Source organism: Cervus elaphus, chromosome 1 (genome assembly GCF_910594005.1).
Source record: "Cervus elaphus chromosome 1, mCerEla1.1, whole genome shotgun sequence".
Classification (NCBI taxonomy): Eukaryota; Metazoa; Chordata; class Mammalia; order Artiodactyla; family Cervidae; genus Cervus; species Cervus elaphus.
The window spans coordinates 60,053,297-60,074,601 of record NC_057815.1 but is presented as its reverse complement, the minus strand read 5'-3'; the positions used below and the strand labels follow the sequence as shown (position 1 = coordinate 60,074,601).

At 37.8% G+C, this 21,305-nt stretch overlaps 2 protein-coding genes across 2 annotated transcripts in view; one reads left to right on the top strand and one right to left on the bottom strand.

Moving 5' to 3' along the window:
- The window catches only part of LOC122694965 (interferon-induced very large GTPase 1-like), a 1,416,129-nt gene that overhangs the window by 1,109,278 nt on the left and 285,546 nt on the right, over positions 1–21,305 (bottom strand). The gene's annotated exons all lie outside the window — the stretch shown is intronic.
- Positions 16,532–17,503, top strand: LOC122701893 (olfactory receptor 2D3-like). Its single transcript, XM_043915319.1, has one exon. The coding sequence runs from the start codon at positions 16,559–16,561 to the stop codon at positions 17,501–17,503; it is 945 nt and encodes a 314-aa protein (XP_043771254.1). The 5' UTR covers positions 16,532–16,558.

Genomic DNA, 21,305 nt, shown 5'->3' with positions numbered 1-21,305 from the left:
ATTGAAATTATTTTCTTTCTCTGAAACTGTAAGATGTTCAAGGGCAGGGACCTCAACTGAATCATCCTTATTTACAGTAAATAAGATAAATCCTGGTATAGAAATAATTACCGCACCTTTTTGGAATTGATTTGACCTGAGCCAAAGTAGCAGGAGTCAGAGATGAGTGTGAACTGTCAAATGGTAGCAGCTCTCATGGACCCTGGGCGTGCAGCATTAGAGGGCTACACTCTGACCTTTCTTGATTTGTTTTTAAAAGCATATTATTCTCCCATGCAAGCATGGAGAAGAAAATGTTCCCCCAGGTGACTGCAAATCTGCCCCTAGGGCCAGGAAGCCTTTGTAAGAAAATGATGTTTATTGTCAATCTTTCTCTTGTGTTATTTTGCCTTTTCCTCAGATTCAACATAAGATTGTAGGTTCAATTCTCTAAACATGACATGCGTTCCTGGATGTGGAACAGGACGATAGGGTCACAGAGCCAGCCATTGTCTAATCGGACATTTCTTTTAGGAAGAGGACACTGAGGAAATCCATAGGAACCAACAACAACAACAAAATACTCATTTTCTGAGCCCAAGATCTTTTGGGCTCAAAATCACCTAGTCCCTACTTCCCATACCTATTTACTGTCTTCCAAGCCCAGCTCAACAGAAGCATGAGAAGTGTAAGAATCCCCATGGAAATTCTGCTTATGTTTCCATCAGGTGAGAACCACAATTCCTCATCACAAAGAATTTGACATTGTAATTGTGGTCTGATAAGGTAAATTCACTGCGGAAAAAACCTTGCCTAGATCTATGCCAGAAGAGTTAGCAGTGAGAATCAGACTGTTAGGACAAAATTATTAATAGTTGAATTTTAAAAATCAAATCTATGAAGAGATTTAAACCAGTTCACTCCCAATATATGCCAAGTTATCCCCTTTGTTCAACTCATACCTTCTCTTTTCCTCCCTCTAACAATCATATCAGCATTTTCTCATCCAGTGGGGAAAAAAAAAAAAAAAAAGATCATATTAGCATGTTAAAGCCAGTAAAAACATCTCACTGTTGAGGGGAAAATTGCTGCAGATGTATTGGTTGCAGAATTAGAAGAGCAGAGACTGGGGTATTGTGTTATCAAGTTAAATTGCTCAGTAAAATCTCTGAAGTCAAGATCAAGGACAAAGCAGGAAAGGGAATCCCCACATCTCCTGTGTCCTCCTGCTCTATCCAAAGTTCTTATTGATCAGGGGACATATTGTGCAACAATAGTTCTTTTAAATGAGCTAAACACCAGGATACCAGGAGCAGCCTCTGGAGCAGCCGAAGTGCTCAGGAGAATTTGAACCATTAGGGTGGATCCTGAGCTGCATTCCTCTCAAAAGGTTCCCAAATGGTTATAAGGAGGACAGAAAATAACATTTAGTAAGCACCCACATCTCCATTTACAAGCCACATTACCAGTTCTTCTAACATGTCTTCTCTTTGGAGAAGTGTTGTATTTTGCAATTAAGTATAGTTTTCTGGAGGAAAAATTATCAGGTTGCAACCCCAGGTCTATCACATAGTCTGTGTATGATTTTGAGGAATTTTATAATTTGCAGAATGCAAATGTAGTATGCCTCAGAAAATAGATCCTCTAATTATTAACATTTAACAACACTTTCTTCATTTACACACACAGTATTTTAATAATTTAATGGTAAGCTATAGACATGATGCCCAGAATATGTAAATAACTTCTACAAGTTGATTAGAAAAGTCAGAAAATTCCAGTTTTTAAAATGGGTAAAAGACTTGAATATGTGCTTGCAATATAGAAAATAGTTCATAAACACATGAACAGCATAATTAGCCACCAGAGTGTATAAATGTAAACCATAGTGAAATACCACTAACCCTTAATAAAAATCCATAAAATGACTGAGGATGTGGAAAAATTTTTATTGCTGATGGGAGCATAAATTGGTACAATGAATTTAAAAAGTCCATCAGGAAGTATCTTTGAAAACTAACCTAAGCATGTGTCTTCTCTCCAACAACCTAGTACATTTTTTCCTGAATATATACCATGTAGAGATGCATGTTTATATTTATCGCAAGATATGTACAAGGATGTCATAAGTCTATTCATAATAGCCACAGATGGAAACAATATAAATTTCCATAGACAACAGAAAAGATATACTGTGGTACAATCAAGCACTGGAATACTATTAAATACTTTTAAAAGAAAGAACTACTGCTGTATACAACCACACAGATGAAACTCACAGCATGATGTTCAGTAAAAGAAGCCATACATACAAAGAAGCATGTACTGCATGGTTCCATTTATTTGAAGCACAAGAACAGGAAAACCTAACCTTTGCTTTTAGAATCTCAAATAATGGTTACTGTTGAAGGAGCATTGACTAGGCACATTTTGATATGCTGTGAATGTTCTGCATTCTGACCTACATAATTGTTATGTAGGTGTACACATATGTAAAAACTTCTTGAACTGTACTTAAGATTGGTTCACATTACTGTGTGTAAGTAACACCTCATTAAAAGAAAGAGAGGTGAGAGAGAGGAGAGAGACAGGAGAGGAAAAATAAAGTGATGCATTTAATGAAAGCTGCTGGGGGCAGAGGTGTGAAGTAGCAGAGCACATCCAAATTCAAAAGAGGAGATCAATGAAATAGACAAAATATAAACATGATAAGATTATCAAAATCCCAAATTGGTTCTTTGTAAAGATTACTAAGATAGTCAAAGTTCTGTTCAAAATTATTTTTAAGAGTGAAACAGTAAAATAGAGGATCCCAAAGGGCCATTCCGCCAAAGAAATATAAAAGAAAAAATGGCAAATACTGTCCGAAAGAAAACCCTTATCTAGACTCTGGGAAATACCAAAAGCTTACAATAAAAAGTTGCAGATTTAATCAAGAAAAAGACAACTGGAATCCAATTAGGAGAGCTTTGTGCTGTTTTAACCAAGAAATGAAAAGGACAACCTGTAGAATAAGAGAAAATATTTGCAAACCATATAGCTGATGACAGTTTAGCATCCAGAATGTATAAATAACTCATTCAACTTAAGACAAAAACAAACAACCTAATTTTAAAGTGGACTAAATGAATAAAGTAAAAATGCACAAAGCACTTAAAAGACATGTCTCCAAAGAAAATGGCTAAGAAGAATATGAAAAATGCTCAACACCATTAGGCATTTGGGAAATGGAATTTAAAACCACAATGAGCTATCACTTGACACTCACTAGGATAACCATAATAATAATAAAGACACAAAAGAAGGAAGATAAGAACAAGGATTGGTGAAGATGTGGAGAAATTGGAACCCTCATGCATTGCTATTGGGAATGAAAATTTGTGCAGCTGTTGTGAAAAAGTTTGGCAGGTCCTCAATAAGTTAAATATAGAACTACCAACCGCCTCGGCAATTCCACTCCTTGGTAAACACCGAAGAGAACTAAAAACAAGAACTCAAACAAATACTTGTGTATAAATACTCATAGCAGCACCGGTCAAAATATCCTGAAGTTAGAGACAACCCAAATGTCCACCAACTGAGGACTGAAGAAGCAAAATGTGTTACATCCATAGAAAGGAATTAAGTACTGATACTTGCGACAACATGGAAGGACTGAAAACATGCACAAGGCTCTAAATACCCTTATCAGCCTATGGTTTGCAAATATTCTTTCCCATTCTGTGACAGATTCATTTGGGGGAAAGAACTAAGAAGCCCCTATCCCACTCCTTATATCAAAATAAATTCTGGATGGAGCAAGATATAAATGTAAGCAAAAATATGAAAATCTTAGAAGAAAGAAATTAATATTTTTAAAAAGCATAATGATTTAAAATATAAATAGAGACCTTCTAAATATTAAAGACTGATTGGCTAAATTATAAAAACACATGTGATATAAAAATCCATGAAGTAGGTCAACCAACAAAATGGAAAAATACTTATTTCTGAGGGGAAATCAAAGAGTCAATTTTTCAAAATATTCAAGGGTCTTACAAAGCAGTTAAAGAAAGTCGGGGTTTCCCTGGTGGCTTAGCAGTAAGGAATCCTCCTGCCTATGCAGGAGATGCAGTTTCAATCCCTGGGTCAGGAAGATCCCCTGGAGAAGGAAATGGCAATCCTCCCAATGCCTGGGAAATCCCATGGACAGAGGAGCCTGGCAGGCTACAGTCCATGGGGTTGCAAAGGAGTCGGACAGTACTTACTGATTTAACAACAGAAAGAAAGTTGAACAACCTAATAAGAGAAAATGAGTAAATAGTCCCTTTACAGAAAAGGAAATGAAAGGGATGAATAAACATATAAAATTATGCTCATCCTCAAATATAACTGATGATTATATAATAAAATAACAGTGAGGGTTTTTTCCCTAATGGATTAGCAAAATTGAAGAGCATGACAATACCAACTGTAAGGAAAGATGTAATTAAATAGGAACTTGAATGCAATTTTGATGGAAGTATAAATTAATGCAACTGACAATATTTGTTAATATTTTAAAGGAATATACTTTTTGACCCAGCAATTAAGCCTCAGGAAACTTACTCATCAAATGTATTTGAAAAGGACACAAAGATATGTATTCAAAAGTATTCATCATAGCACTGTGTTGATATCTAAAGATTGGAAATAACCCAGAAGTCCATTAATGTGAATATAGTTAAATAGATCATGGCATATTTATACCACAAAACAAAATCCATTTATTTTTAATGAGTTACATTTATATGTTCTGTGAAACCTCAACTAAACTACCAATAATGTCTAAGTCAAACCTCAAAGCCAGTAAAACTATAGAATTCAAATAGCATTTCCTTAATGTGACAGATGATGTCTTGCTGAAACTAAATTGCCACTTTAACTATGCTTGCAGAACTAACAGCTTCAAGACATTATCTTGAATCTTATATGCCTATGCTATCCTTTGATAACTTGATTCTTCCATCATTTTTATCTTGCATTGCTTGGCCTTTAGATAATATGTATGCCTCATTTGACCACCTCATGCGAACAGTTGACTCATTCGAAAAGACCCTGATGCTGGGAGGGATTGAGGGCAGGAGGAGAAGGGGACGACAGAGGATGAGATGGTTGGATGGCATCACTGACTCGATGGAGATGGGTTTGAGTAAACTCCGGGAGTTGGTGATGGACAGGGAGGCCTGGCGTGCTGCGGTTCATGGGGTCGTGCAAAGAGTCGGACATGACTGAGCGACTGAACTGATGCCTCATTTAGAGATATTTACATTTTTTTAATTAGCTTGAGAGAATTGTAGCAGTAGTTCCATTTTCACATAGTCAAACCAGTCAATAGTTTAAGAAACAAAGCTAAAGTTTCATTCTACAAAACTGTCTTTTGATTGTAACTTTTCTCCACAAAAGAAAACCTTTGACTTTGTGTTCAGTAAAAGTATACAATTTTAATATAACAGCACACCCTGTTCTCATGTGATATCAGACAGCACTAACCAAATTAAACTCTACCACTTAAGGTGATCACACAGCACCTAAACAACCATAAATTGAAATGAAAATGCAAGCCCTTCAACCAAGTTGCATAACTCAGTTAGAAAGCTGGCATCTGCATAATCCAGTATCTGCTCATTTTCATTTCTATTTAATTATCATACAAATGAAGACACAATTTTTTTCATTTATTTTTATTAATGGAGGCTAATGAAGACACAATTTTTGATGACTTATGAACCTCTGAGACTATATGTGCTGACATTATTTGAATAACATTATAAGGTTTAAAAGAGAGATGATTATGATTTGAAGGCTTTAGTCTGTGATTTCAAATATAACATGAAATGCCCTAGGGTGTTTCAAAGGATGGAAAGTATTAAGATAATAAGGTAAAAAGGTTGAGGGTTCTTGAACTCCAGGGATTGCCCTGTTTACATCACTTTCAGGACCTCACCTTTAAAAATTCCCTGGAAGGAAAATCATCTGTTCAGAATTGGGACATGAGAGAATGGGAATTTGTACCTTGAATTAAGTAAAGCAGAGAAGCTTGGCTTGGAGTGAAACTCAAAGAATGACTCTAGTGAAGACCATGAGAAGCATTGTTTAAAAGCCTACCCACAACTGGTGATGTTCTTCAAGGATGGCTATGCAAGCTATAGGAATCACTCCCTTTGGCACTTGATCCTCATTTCCTTTTCCAGTGACTCCTCAGCCTTTTTCTATTTTCTCTCTGCTCTCAGGTAAGAGTAGGAAAGTCTCTGATGGACCTCAGGCTACAGGTCTGCGATATAGGTTGGGGACTGGGTTGTGGGCATGGTGTTGGGAAAGATGAGCTTTGTCACTCTCTTACCCATCAATTTTTTCCTTGCTAGACTCCCAGAGACTATCTACAGTCTTCTCCTCCAGAATCCCAGCCCCAAATCCTCTTCCAAAATTTCTCCTTCTGGGATGAGGTTGTTTCCAGAGAGGTCACATGACTTCCCTCTTGCTGTTGAAAAACTCTGTTTGATTCTCCCCTGCCCTCTGCTATCAGCCCTTTGGTCTTCACTGTTGCCCCAGCTTGCATTTTTTTCCTACGGTCTCCTCTTAAATAGGCAGGGAGCGGGAATGATACTGGGAATCTTGCTTTGAGGAGCCCCTTCAAGAGTTTCTTGTCTGTGAACATGCTCTGGGTGTGGGAGATGTGAAGGAGCCTGATTGTATGATACCCTGTTCTAGGAACGCTAGTACTGCCGCCTCCAACCCCCTTGATGAGTCAGAGCAGATGGAGGAAAGCTACAGTCAGCGCTGCCCTTCCAGTAGGAGGAGGACTCCAGCCTCCACTGCTGGGCCATCACACGTATACCTCATATTCTAATAATCATCTCATGCGAGTCAGGCGCGGCGACTTCCTATATGACCAGCTTCAGTCAGTATCCAGTTGGCCCAATACTTACTCTGTGACTCCTTTTGTTATGGTAAAGATTTGGGGACTATGAGAGTAAGTATATAAGAATACAAAATACTCATGTGAGTATATCTGTGATGTGTAGCTGTCTGTGTGTTTGTGTGAAATATTGCTTGTGAAGTTGACTGAGTAGGTACGCATAGCATCGTTATCTGTGTATGACAAGAAGTCATTCCCAAATTCGCAGTTGTGTGTACATAAGATTAACTCACTAAGAGAAGATATCTGGAAAGACCATACTGGTTATGATGTTATTAGGGCCTCCGAGATATAAAAGATTCACTGCCTGTCTTTTTGTTTGGGAAAATAGCCAGACTTACAGATCTCCTCCTGTAGCCCCTTCCTCCTTCTGCTTTTCTCCACATCTCTGGCTTCCTGTCCTCTATGCTCAGCCTCCCCTCCCTACTTTCTTCTAATTTATATTCCCATTAATATTTTTCCCATCCATTTCTGCTTCCTCATTTTCTATCTGTATTTAAGAGAATTATTTAGTCAAATTGACAAAGTTGTATGAAAATTTAGAGTGTAAAAGAATAATTTTCCCTGATCTTCCTTGGGATATAAATGATACTACATTTCATCTTATTTGGCTCTTTTTTTCACTCATTTATTACTCTCTCTTTCTGCTTGGAGATTAAACCAAATTCTTCCCCGACCCACATATATACATACACATATGTTAAATGTACAAATCCCACCTTAGATAGATAACCATTCTTCATACATACTGTACAGTTTCTACCTGAATTCTTAGTTTTGCTGTGTGTTGTTTATCAATGTGATAAGGGTATTATTTAAAGGATTCATTGAGATACACACACACACATATTATTTTGCAGCCTACTTTTTTGATGCAACAGTGTCAGACATCTTCCTATGGAAAATATAGATCTACTTACCTTTTAATGGTTTATTGCATCATCATCATCATCACCCTAATGGTAGGCAGGCATTTCTTTAATGTAGTTGCCAGACATTGAGCAAACTATTTTCCATTAAGTTCTTAATTTAATCTTTATAATCATACAGTGAATTTGTGCTATGTCCATTCTACATTAGGAAACTGTCACATGCAAGCAAGAGATACTTAAATTGTCCAGGAATACAGAGTTAAGAAATGAGGGGGAAAGGATCCAACTTATCTCTGTGTGACTGAGACATCTTTACTCTTACCTGTTTCTCTGTGCTTTATTGATTACATTAAATAGTAAATCTAGAATTTATTTAACATATCACCCATTGTTAGACTTTAAGTGCTTTTTTTCTTCTGGAAACAATTCTATATGTGAATATCATTTGAGACAAGGATTTTGAATATCTATAATGACTTCCAAAATATAAAGACCTAAAATTAGCATTGTTCAGAAAAAAGATAAGCCTATTTAGAATTTTGTAATATTTTGAGATTACCTTCCAGAGAGATTTTGGTAAATGTACATGCTACATACTTCAAATCTGTTTGCCCCACTCTCCAATATGCATTGGGTGGCTTCAATCTATTTTCACCTTTGCTAATCTTCTTATACAGGATTATATTCTGAGTTGGCTATTGTCCAACATCTGCAAAATGATTGTTATATATTTTGTTGTACATTTGCTTCCAGCAAGATGGCTAGTTCTATACCACTTATTTTATCAAGACTGAAAGTAGAAGCAGTAAAATGACTTTAGTTTAAAGCATTGTCAGTTAAATACTAAGATTTTCCTATTTTCATATTTTTTCCTATATTGTAACTATGTGGCCTTTTAAAGAACAACTTTAAAGCATCACAGTATTAGAAAAGAAGAAAAATAAGTCACCCAAAATTTCAGTACCTGGAGTAAACTGCTCTCAACATTTTGGAAAATTTTGTTCAATATTTTCTATACATTTTGAATATGTGTGTGTGTGTGTGTGTGTGTGTGTGTGTGAGAGAGACTCTTTTGCAACTGCATGTTCTGTAATGCACCAGGATCCTCTGCCCATGGAATTTTCCAGCCAAGAACACTGGAGTGGGTTGCCATTTCCTACTCCAGGGGATCTTCCCCACCCAGGGATCGAACTTGCATCTCCTGCATTGGCAGGCAGATTCTTTCCCATTATCACCACCTGGAAGATATTCTTTCTCTCTCTCACACCAATGGAAGATTATTGTCCCCATTATCATTAATGATAATCATTATTTGTAGGGTATAGAAGAAATGGGGCTCAGATAACACCTAGACAAGAAAACGGAAAAAAGAAAATGACAGACTTGACTTTGAAGCTGAGCCTGCTGAGAACAGGTAAGTTATTCCCTGTGGAATTTCAAAAATAACTGGAAAAGGAAATATTTCTTTGAATAACTACAAGAACTATGCTATACAGTACATTTCTAGGACTCATCTTGTGTAACTGAAATTTCGTATCATTTGACTAATACTTTCCCATTTCCTCCTCCCCACAGACCCTGGCAACCCTCTGCTTCTATGAGTTTGATTATTTTATATTCCTCATATAAGTGATATTATGTATTTGGACTTCTGTGTCTGGCTTATTTCACTTAGCATAAAGTCTTCTCAGTTTATCCATGTCAACACAAATAGCAGGATTTCCTTCTTTTTAAGGGTGAATAATGTTCCACTGTGTGTATATCCAACATTTTCTTTATCCATTTTTTATTGAGATATACTTGATTTATGATATTATATTAGCTTCAGGTGTACAACACAGTGATTCAGTGTTTTAATATATAGATTATACTCTAAATTTACTATAAAATGTTGACTATATTCTCTGTGCTGTAAAATATATCCATGTATCTTATTTACTTTATGCACAGTATTTGGTTCCTCTTACTCTCCTACTTCTTCCCTCTGTCTTTCTCCCCTTCAGTGACCATGAGTTTGTTCTCTAGATCTGTGAGTCTATTTCTGTTTTGTTATATTCCTTCATTTGTTTTATTTCTTGGATTCCACTTATAAGTGAAGTCATACAGTATTTGTCTTTCTCTGACATATTTCACTTGATACCTTCTAGGTCCATCCATCTTGTTGCAAATGGCAGAATTTCATTATTTTTATGGCTGAGTAATCTTCCTTTGTGTGTATATACTACATCTTCTTTATCCATTCATTTGTGTTGATGGATGTTAAGATTTGTTCTATATATTGATAAATTATGCTGCTATGAACATCAAGGTGCACTTATCTTTTCAAATTAGTGTTTTTATTTTGTTTGGATACATACCCAGGAGTAAAATTGCTGGATTATAGGATAGTTCTATTTTCAGTTTTTTGAGAAACTTTCATGATGTTTTCCATACTATCTGCTACAATTTACATTCCCACAGTGTTGAAGTGTTCCCTTTTCTCTACATTTTTACCGACACTTATTATATCTGTTTTTTTAATAGTAGCCATCCTAACAAGGATGAGGTAATCATTGTGGTTTTGATCTACATTTCGATCTTGAATAGTGATGTTGAGCACTTTTTCAGGTACCTGTTGGCCATTTGTATGTCTTCTTGGAAAAATGTCTATTCAGTTCTTTAGTCCATATTTTAATTGTGTTATTTGCTCTTTTGACATTGTGTGTATGATTTCCTTGTATACTTTAAACATGAACTTTTTTCTGGTAGACAGTTTGCAAATATTTTCTCCCATTCCACAGGTTACCTTTTCATTTTGTTAAGTGTTTGCTTTGGAATGTAGAGGCCTTTTGATGTAGTTTATTTCACCTGTCTACTTTTGCCTTTGTTCCTTGTGCTTTTACTGTCATATACAGGAATCATTACCACGACTAATGTCCACAAGTTTTCCCCCATACTTTCTTCCAGGAGTTAAGTCTTTATTTTGAGTTAACTTTTATACTGTGTGAGATAAGGGTCCAATTTAATTGCTTGGTGTGTGAATATCCAGTTTTCCAAACACCATTTATTGAAAAGACTATCCTTTCCCCATTATATATTCTTGGCACCTTATTAACCATACATATGGGGGTTTATTTTGGGCTCTCATTATGTCTGAATGTTTGTTTTTAAGCATTATTTCACTATATGATATGAGAATGTATTGTTTTGTGAATATTTTCTGAAATTTAGAGTATTTATTTAGAATGGATTCCTAAAGTTGGATTTAGAATTTGGGATAATGTTTGGGAGTGTTAGAAGATATTAGGCTTCAGTGCAGTTCAGTTCAGTTCAGTCGCTCAGTTGTGTCTGACTCTTTGCGACCCCATCAATCGCAGCACACGAGGCCTCCCTGTCCATCACAAACTCCCGGAGTTTACTCAAACTCATGTCCATCAAGTTGGTGATGCCATCCAGCCATCTCATCCTCTGTCGTCCCTTCTCCTCCTGCCCCCAATCCCTCCCAGCGTCAGGGTCTTTTCCAATGAGTCAACTCTTCGCATGAGGTGGCCAAAGTACTGGAGATTCAGCTTCAGCATCAGGCCTTCCAATGAACACCCAGGACTGATCTCCTTTAGGATGGACTGGTTGGATCTCCTTGCAGTCCAAGGGACTCTCAAGAGTCTTCTCCAACACCACAGTTCAAAAGCATCAATTTTTCAGCGCTCACCTTTCTTCACAGTCCAACTCACATCCATACATGACTACTGGAAAAACCATGGCTTTGACTAGATGGATCTTCACTGGCAAAGTAATGTCTCTGTTTTTTAATATGCTGTCTAGGTTGGTCATAACTTTCCTTCCAAGGAGTAAGCATCTTTTAATTTCATGGCTGCAGTCGCCATCTGCAGTGATTTTGGAGCCCCCAAAAATAAAGTTTGACACTGTCTCCACTGTTTCGCCATCTATTTCCCATGAAGTGATGGGACCAGATGCCATGATCTTAGTTTTCTGAATGTTGAGCTTTAAGCCAACTTTTTCCCTCTCCTCTTTCACTTTCATCAAAAGGCTCTTTAGTTCATCTTCACTTTCTGCCATAAGGGTGGTGTCATCTGCATATCTGAGGTTATTGATGTTTCTCCCGGCAATCTTGATTCCAGCTTGTGCTTCTTCCAGCCCAGTTTCTCATAATGTACTCTGCATATAAGTGAAATAAGCAGGGTGACAATATATAGCCTTGACGTACTCCTTTTCCTATTTGGAACCAGTCTGTTGTTCCATGTCCAGTTCTAACTGTTGCTTCCTGACCTGCACACAGGTTTCTCAAGAGGCAGGTCAGGTGGTCTGATATTCCCATCGCTTTTAGAATTTTCCACAGTTTATTGTGCTCCACACAGTTGAAGGCTTTGGCGTAGTCAATAAAGCAGAAATAGATGTTTTTCTGGAACTCTCTTGCTTTTTCAATGATCCATCGGATGTTGGCAATTTGATCTCCGGTTCCGCTGCCTTTCCTAAAACCAGTTTGAACATCTGGAAGTTCACAGTTCATGTATTGCTGAAGCCTGGCTTCAGCTTGGAGAATTTTGAGCATTACTTTACTAGTGTGTGAGATGAGTGCAATTGTGCAGTAGTTTGAGCATTCTTTGGCATTGCCTTTCTTTGGGGTTGGAATGAAAGCTGATCTTTTCCAGTCCTGTGGCCACTGCCGAGTTTTCCAAATTTGCTGGCATATTGAGTGCAGCACTTTCACAGCGTCATCTTTCAGGATTTGAAATAGTTTAACTGGAATTCCATCACCTGCACTAGCTTTGTTTGTAGGGATGCTTTCTAAGGCCCACTTGACTTCACATTCCAGGATGTCTGGCTCTAGGTGAGTGATCACAGCATCGTGATTATCTGGCTCATGAAGACCTTTTTTGTACAGTTCTTCTGTATGTTCTTGCCACCTCTTCTTAGTATCTTCTGCTACTGTTAGGTCCATACCATTTCTGTCCTTTATCGAACCCATCTTTGCATGAAATGTTCCCTTGGTATCTCTAATTTTCTTGAAGAGATCTCTAGTCTTTCCCATTCTGTTGTTTTCCTCTATTTCCTTGCATTGATTGCTGAGGAAGGCTTTCTTATCTCTCCTTGCTATTCTTTGGAACTCTGCATTCAAATGGGAATATCTTTCCTTTTCTCCTTTGCTTTTCACTTCTCTTCTTTTCACAGCTATTTGTAAGGCCTCCTCAGACAACCATTTTGCCTTTTTGCATTTCTTTTCCATGGGGATGGTCTTGATCCCTGTCTCCTGTACAATGTCACAAACTTCCGTCCATAGTTCAACAGGCACACTGTCTGTCAGATCTAGTCCCTTAAACCTATTTCTCACTTCCACTGTATAGTCATAAGGGATTTGATTTAGGTCATACCTGAATGGTCTAGTGGTTATCCCTGCTTTCTTCAATTTAAGTCTGAATTTGACAATAAGGAGTTCATGATCTGAGCCACACTCAGCTCCCAGTCTTGTTTTTGCTGACTGTATAGAGCTTCTCCATCTTTGGCTACAAAGAATATAAGCAATCTGATTTCGGCGTTGACTGTCTGGTGATGTCCATGTGTAAAGTCTTCTTTTGTGTTGTTGGAAGAGGGTGTTTGCTATGATCAGTGCGTTCTCTTAGCAAAACTCTATTAGCCTTTGCCCTGCTTCATTCCATACTCCAAGGCCAATTTTGCCTGTTACTCCAGGTGTTTCTTCACTTCCTACTTTTGCATTCCAGTCCCCTATAATGAAAAGGACATCTTTTTTGGGTGTTAGTTCTAAAAGGTCTTGCAGGTCTTCATAGAACCGTTCAACTTCAGTTTCTTCAGCGTTACTTGTTGGGGCATAGGCTTGGATTACCATGCTATTGAATGGTTTGCCTTGGAAATGAACAAGAGATCCTTCTGTCATTTTTGAGATTGCATCCAAGTACTGCATTTCGGACTCTTATTGACCATGATGGCTACTCCATTTCTTCTAAGTTATTCCTGCCCACAGTAGTGGATATAATGGTCATCTGAGTTAAATTCACCCATTCCAGTCCATTTTAGTTCACTGATTCCTAGAATGTTGACATTCACTCTTGCCATCTCCTGTTTGACCACTTCCAATTTGCCTTGATTCATGGACCTAACATTCCAGGTTCCTATGCAATATTGCTCTTTACAGCATCAGACCTTGCTTCCATCACCAGTCACATCCACAACTGGGTATCGTTTTTGCTTTGACTTCATCCCTTTATTCTTTCTGGAGTTATTTCTCCACTGATCTCCAGTAGCATATTGGGCACCTACCGACCTGAGGAGTTCCTCTTTCAGTATCCTATCATTTTGCCTTTTCATACTGTTCATGGTGTTCTCAAGGCAAGTATACTGAATTGGCTTGCCAGTCCCTTCTCCAGTGGACCACATTCTGTCAGACCTCTCCACCATGACACATCCATCTTGGGTGGCCCCACACAGCATGGCTTAGTTTCATTGAGTTAGACACGACTGTGGTCCTGTGATCAGATGGGCTAGTTTTCTGTGATTATGGTTTCAGTGTGTCTGCCCTGTGATGCCCTCTCGCAACACCTACCGTCTTACTTGGGTTTCTCTTACCTTGGACCTGGGGTATCTCTTCACGGCTGCTCCAGCAAAGCGCAGCCGCTGCTCCTTACCTTGAACATGGGGTTGCTCCTCTCAGCCGCCTTAGGAGGTCTTATATTAGGCTTAGGAGGTCTTAATACTACTCTCTTCCTAATCATTCCTCCCCTTAGAATTCTACAAAAGAAACATGAAATAATGAAAACTAAGATGCCACTTTTTATTAATCAGGTGAGTCTCTAATGTCACTGAAGTTCAGAGCTCTGAGGAGCATGGATTGGGCTACGTGGTCTAGTCTAAAGTTCGTTTAAAGTTCCCTTATGGCTTAAATCCATATTGTATCATTGTATTACTCTCTGACTGGTGACATGATACAAAAGAACAAAGTGATGATGAGTACACCAAGGAACTAGTTAAAAATGAAAGAATAGAGCAAGTAAAGTTCTAAAGCGTGACCTTGTTCAAGGTCCATTAAGGGACCTTAACAGTCCATTCTCAGGAAGAAGAGAAGAAAGAGAAGTGAGCATGGCCTTTTAAAGCACAATAACTCTACCTAGTAGTAAACATGGACCAATCAACAGCCTCATGTTGCAAATCAGATTTTTACTCCTCCTGGGGAGAAAGGGCTGGTAAAAAATAGTTTCTTCCTTATCCATACTACTGAGAACCAAAGCATGAGGATTTGAGTCATTTAACGTATTTGACAAAATTGTTTCTCAGAAATACTATGCTAACTTTCCTACTTACATTGTACAAAATTGACGTTTCTCTGCATTTTCATTATACATTATAGAGCTAATGAATTCTGCCATTTATTAATTGGGTGATTTAACCTCTTTGTGCCTCAGTTTTCTCATCTGAAAAATAAGACAGTGTCTACTTCAAGATATTATCAGGACAATAGGATCATATAAAACCCTTAAAGTAATGCCTGATCTGTGTTAAATGCTCAATAAAATACTAGTTATTATTTCTTGTTGTGACTTTTGCTATTAAAACCTCAGCTAATTTCCCAGGTAAAAGCTGTATCTCTCATTGTTGTAATTGTACTTAGTCATAATAATAATGATTTTTTTTTCTTGTAGTTAGTAGCTATTTGCATTTTTTTGTTTGTAAATAGTCTGTTCATGTCCTTGGCCCATTATTTCTTAGACTCAACAATTTTCATAGTGTTTGATATAGAATCATAATGTAATAAAGTATTTTAAGTTTTGTCTGATATCTCCCTCAAATATTTTTCTCAGTTTGTAGTTTATCTTTTAATTTTATTCATGATGCTATTATCTCACTGAAGTCTTTCAATTTATGTTGTAAATTTGACACTTTTCCTTCAAGGTATTTTAGAAGGCTTTTGTGATTTTCAAGTCTAGTCCTAATCACATATCACAACTTAAACCTATTTTTCCTTTTTTGTGTTGTTTTAGTTTTACTATTATATTCTTTAATATAAACAGAATTGTCCTTTGTATTGATATGCTAAGGCTATATTTTTCAACCCAAGAAAAGTTTGCTGTTTTTTAAGAGGTCAAATTAAATTTGATGCCTGAAAACTGTTTCATGTTTTTCAAGCATGTGTTATAATTTAACATGTAGTGTTTTGAACAGTTAGTGGTACAGTTTTTACACACGGTGATAATCCTAACAGTATACACAGTCATTTCCTAATAATCTGTGTATAGCCATTCAGTAAAGTTCACATAAATTCTAATATCTCCATATCAGAACATATAAAACCCAAGAAGGTTTTAACAACATCATATTTTATCTGTAAATAAGTGGCACTGGGAGATTTGGGGGGAAAATAGAGTGGATTTAAATTGTAGCCAACTAATGAGAATAAAGTATTCTACTTAGTATCAATTAGAACAAGCTGGAGAGCAGAAAGCTAGAAATATCCAATTAGCTTTTAAATTGAGCTTTAAATGAGCCTCTTCTACAGGTTGTTGTTTTAAGTCAGTCCAACTCTTTTCAATCCCATGGATAATAGCCTGTCAAGCTCCTTCTGTCCATGGGATTTCCCAGGCAAGAATACTGGGGTGGGTTGCCATTTCCTTCTCCAGGGGATCTTCCCCACCCAGGGATTGAAACTGTGTCTCCTGCATGGCTGGCAGATTCTTTACCACTGAGGTACCTGGGAAGCCCAATAGCATAAACCCAAAGTTTGTTATTTTGTTTGTGCCAAACAGGGAAACAAGCATAAACCTCAATGGGAGAAGAAAATCACACTTCTGTGGCAGAATTTATCTTCCTTGGCCTTTCACAGGACTCACAGACCCAGATCCTGCTGTATATTCTTTTTCTCATCATTTATCTGTTAACTGTGCTTGGAAACCTGCTTATCATCATTCTCATCTTCACGGATTCTCAACTTCACACACCCATGTACTTTTTTCTTAGAAACCTCTCTTTTGCAGATCTCTGCTTCTCTACCAGCATTGTCCCTCAAGTGTTGGTCCACTTCCTGGTGAAGAAGAAAACTATTTCTTTCGCGGGCTGTATGACACAGGTCATTGTCTTCCTTCTGGTCGGGGGCACAGAGTGTGCTCTGCTGGCAGTGATGGCCTATGACCGGTATGTGGCGGTCTGCAAGCCCCTGCACTACCCCACCATCATGACCCAGCAAGTGTGTCTCCAGTTGACCACAGGGTCCTGGGCCAGTGGTTCAGTAGTGTCTCTGGTAGATACCACCTTTACTTTCCAACTTCCTTATCAAGGACAGAACGTTATCAGTCACTACTTTTGTGAACCCCGTGCCCTCCTGAAACTGGCTTCAGCAGATACTTACAGAACAGAAATGGCCATCTTTGCAATGGGTGTGGTCATCCTCCTAGCTCCCGTCTGCCTGATCCTGGTCTCCTACTGGAATATCATCTCCACTGTGATCCAGATGCAGGCTAGGGAGGGGCGGCTCAAGGCTTTTTCTACCTGTGGCTCCCACCTCATTGTTGTTGTCCTCTTTTATGGATCAGGAATATTCACCTACATGCGGCCAAATTCCAAGACCATAAAAGAGCAGGATAAAATGATATCTGTGTTCTATACAGTGGTGACTCCAATGCTGAATCCCATAATTTATAGCCTGAGAAACAAGGATGTCAAAGGAGCTCTCAGGAAACTGGCTGGAAGAAAGTCCTTTTCTCAGAGATGGTGATCTTTAGGTTTGACTTTTGGAGGCATGGTAACATCCTTAGAAGAAGAGCAGAATTTCAGTCAGCAGTTATGAATTAGGTCATTTCAGGAAGAAGGATAAAAGTAAGGAACACATTTCAGAAACTGTGCCTATAAACATAGAGAAGAAATAGAGGATGAAAAGTTAGGTTACCTCTTGGTTATGAACAGGATTAAGTGCTATTTTGAAGGCACTTTTGGTTAATCAGTTAACATGGACATGTTTGAAGCATAGTCACTGTTGAATCTAAGAGGTTTAAACTGGATTATCCTGAGATAACATCTAATATGAGTTGAATACATTATTTTAACATCAAAGACATTTCAAGTTTGGATGTCCCAGTCAGAAACCTAGGAAAAGTCTGATCAAAACAATAAACATGTTTGGAAGAGTCTTTACTACTAGGATCATTCATGGCCCACAGCATTCCAGTTGTAAAAAGGTTCCAGAGGCAACGCTACTTCCTAGCTCATGATGTTCTTTTCTGAAAGCTCCGGAAAATTTTTTATTTCATTGCCCCAAAGTTCATCTATCACAGATTATCAGACTAAAAAGGGAATTCAGTCATATAATCCAAACATATGTCTGAGGCTTAAACTACTCTATAATATTTCTATTAGTTGTCCATCATTTGTCTAAACAAGAATGACATAGCTAGCTCCCTATGCTCTAGGATCATTCCCTTTAGACAGTTTATTTACTATTATATATACTATTAAATAGACAGTTTTTTACTATTAGAAAGATCTTCCTTCAGTTTTCCTGTATTTTCAACCAACTCTCACTAGTTTTATTCCTAGAATAATTTTTCATTATCCTGCTATACTAAAACTCACTGAAGTCAATTTCTATATCTACCCAAATTCATTTCTCACAATCACCTGCTTGTTCTTTTAAAATTCCTTTATCTAACATTCTTTGGTACCCTACATTCATTCCGATCACCTTCCTTTGAATGATCCCAGTTTACCCAATGAATATTTCTTCTGAAAGTAAAATAGAATTAGAATTTTAGAAATTGGAGTTTACAAACTCTAGGCTGGTACCTCCATAAGCTTAGCTGTCTCTATATCTCACCGTGGCTCATCTTCTCTAGAATGGTCAGTTCTGGAATCCACTTCAGGTTCTCATCAAGTCTTAATCCAAATAAACTGGCTGACAACTGTTTGGCTCTTTTACCCAAACTTTAATCAGTTACACATTTAGAGGAGATTCCATGGTCACCATTCCACAGTTACCATAAACATGGGTCAGGAACAACATGCCTCAGATTGATTTTGCAGTAGAGTATCTCCCCAGTGAGGAGATATCTAGTAGCTAAAGTTCTTATTTCTTTCATTCATGTATCCATGCAATCATTTTAAAACCATTTATTAAGCTCTTATTTCATTTTATCTTATCCAACTCTGAGTGTATCCAATACACCCAAAGAAATGACTGACACATAATGTGTTTTCATACACATTTTTGCATTTGTTACTATCCTTTTAAAATTACTAGAACTGCACTACAATACACAAACTCTAATTGGAGAATAAGGATCAGAGAAAACCCCTATTCAAGCTTGTGATAATTGAGGTGATATAGAAAAGGACAAAAATTAATAGTTGAACTTTGTGATTTGGTTGCCAGTAATGATCCAGATGAAATCTAATTCAGTGACTGGAGGAAAAAAAAAAAAAAAAACAGAACATGTACACAGAAAATGCAGACACTAATTTGGAGAAGTTTTGCCATGAAGGCGAAGGAAGAAACAAAATATGACTGTGGGATTGTGGGCTTTTAATTTTCCTTTTTTATTTATTTATTTTTTTTAGATTTCTATGCCCCTTCACTTTTCCTTCAGACTTTAACCCTTTACTCACTGCCACTTTCCCTAACACACTGCTCTTTTTAAAGCTCTTGGTTACTATAATTTTCACACAGAATGAAATATTCAGATACTTTGCATTCTCATAATTATTTGATCTTCCTTCCTTCAATGATTTCAACCGTGGTCATATCTTAAATATTGTCGTTGCCAATAGTTGTCATCCCCACTTTCCAAATTGCGAAACCACAGAATCCTGAGCAAATAAAATGACTGCTGCTTTAAGGCACTACGTTTTGAGATGGTTTGTTATGCAGCAATAGATCACTAACGCTCCGAGAGAATCATGCTCCGTCCCATTCAAATAGATGTCTGTGGGGCTCTTTCACATTACCAATGAAAACTACTACCTCTCCTGCTATGGAGGGAGACGGGGATAAAGGACCAAGTGGCTTCTAAAGAATTATAATAAAGATGATGTATCAGGCAGGGTTTTTAGTAGCAAGTATGATTTATGATCATAGTCATACTGACTATGTATGATTTAAGCTAAAAAGAAAAAATACTGAATGATATTAATTCCTACCTTCAGCCAGAACCACAGGTCTAATTCATTTATCACAGAATGGGTCAGAATCCCACGCACAGAGGAGCCTGGTGGGCTACAGGCCACAGGGTCACAGAGTCAGACACGACTGAAGTAACTTTGCACGCACGCATGCGCGCACAGGTCAGTGAGGACATCACTGCCATTCAGCACTAGGGGGCGCAGCTTACACAGTCAATACCGTCTTCAGGCTAGCGCAGCAATTCGCTGAATCTGGAAATTGGAATAGTGTGGCTTCCTCTACCGCTGATAGAAAAAAAGAAATTGCTGACAAACAACCTCAACCAAGTGATCAAGGTTAACATAAATAGTGTTAAATCCTGTTGGCAGTATGTTCCCTTGAGATGATGTGATGGAAACAGCACTTTATGATCGGAAGATCTTCAAACCCATAACCTCAGTCTAATCAGGAGAAAATCATCAGAAAAATTCTCATACATGGGCTTCCTGCAAAATGTATAACCTTTGCTCCTCAAAACTTTAAAGGTCCTCAAAAACAAATCTGAGAGACTGTAACAGCCAGGAGGAGCCCAAGGAGACATGACAACTTAATGTAACATGGTATCCTGAGTAGAATCCTGGATCAGAAAAAAAGGATAAAAAACAAAACTTAAGGAAATCCAAGCAAAGTGTAAAGTTTAGTTAATAATAAGCTATCATTCTTATATTCTTAATTGTAGCAGATGTGCCATAATAATGTAAATAACAACAATGGACTGTGGACAGTGACTGAAGCCATGAAATTAAAAGACTCTTGATCCTTGGAAGAAAAGCTATGACAAACCTAGACAGCATATAAAAAAGCAGAGACATCACTTTGCTGACAAAGATCCATATAGTCAAAGCTATGTTTTTTCCAGTAGTCATGTATGGATGTGAGAGTTGGACCATAAAGGAAGCTGAGCACCAAAGAATTGATGCTTCCATACTGTGGTACTGGAGAAGACTCTTGAGAGTCCCTTGGACAGCAAGGAGATCCAACCAGTCAACCCTAAAGGAAAGCAACCCTGAATATTCATTGGAAGGACTGATGCTGAAGTTTAAGCTCCAATACTTTGGCCACCTGATGTGAAGGGCCAATTCATTGGAAAAGACCCCAGTGGCTGGGAAAGATTGAGGGTAGGAGGAGAAGGGGGTGAAGGAGGATGAGATGGTTGGATGGCATCACTGACTCAATGGACATGAGTTTGAGCAAACGCTGGGAGATAGTGAAAAACAGGATAGCCTGGCATGCTGCTGCAGTCCATGGGTCACAAAGAGTTGGACACAACTGAGCAACTGAGCAAAAACAAGGCCAATAATGGGAAAAGTTTAAGGGGAGGTATCTGGGATTCACTTTACTATCAGTTCAGTTCAGTCGCTCAGTC

Excerpts from the sequence above, each read along its gene's own strand:
- LOC122701893 (XM_043915319.1), top strand. The coding sequence starts at position 16,559 with ATGGGAGAAGAAAATCACACTTCTGTGGCAGAATTTATCTTCCTTGGC.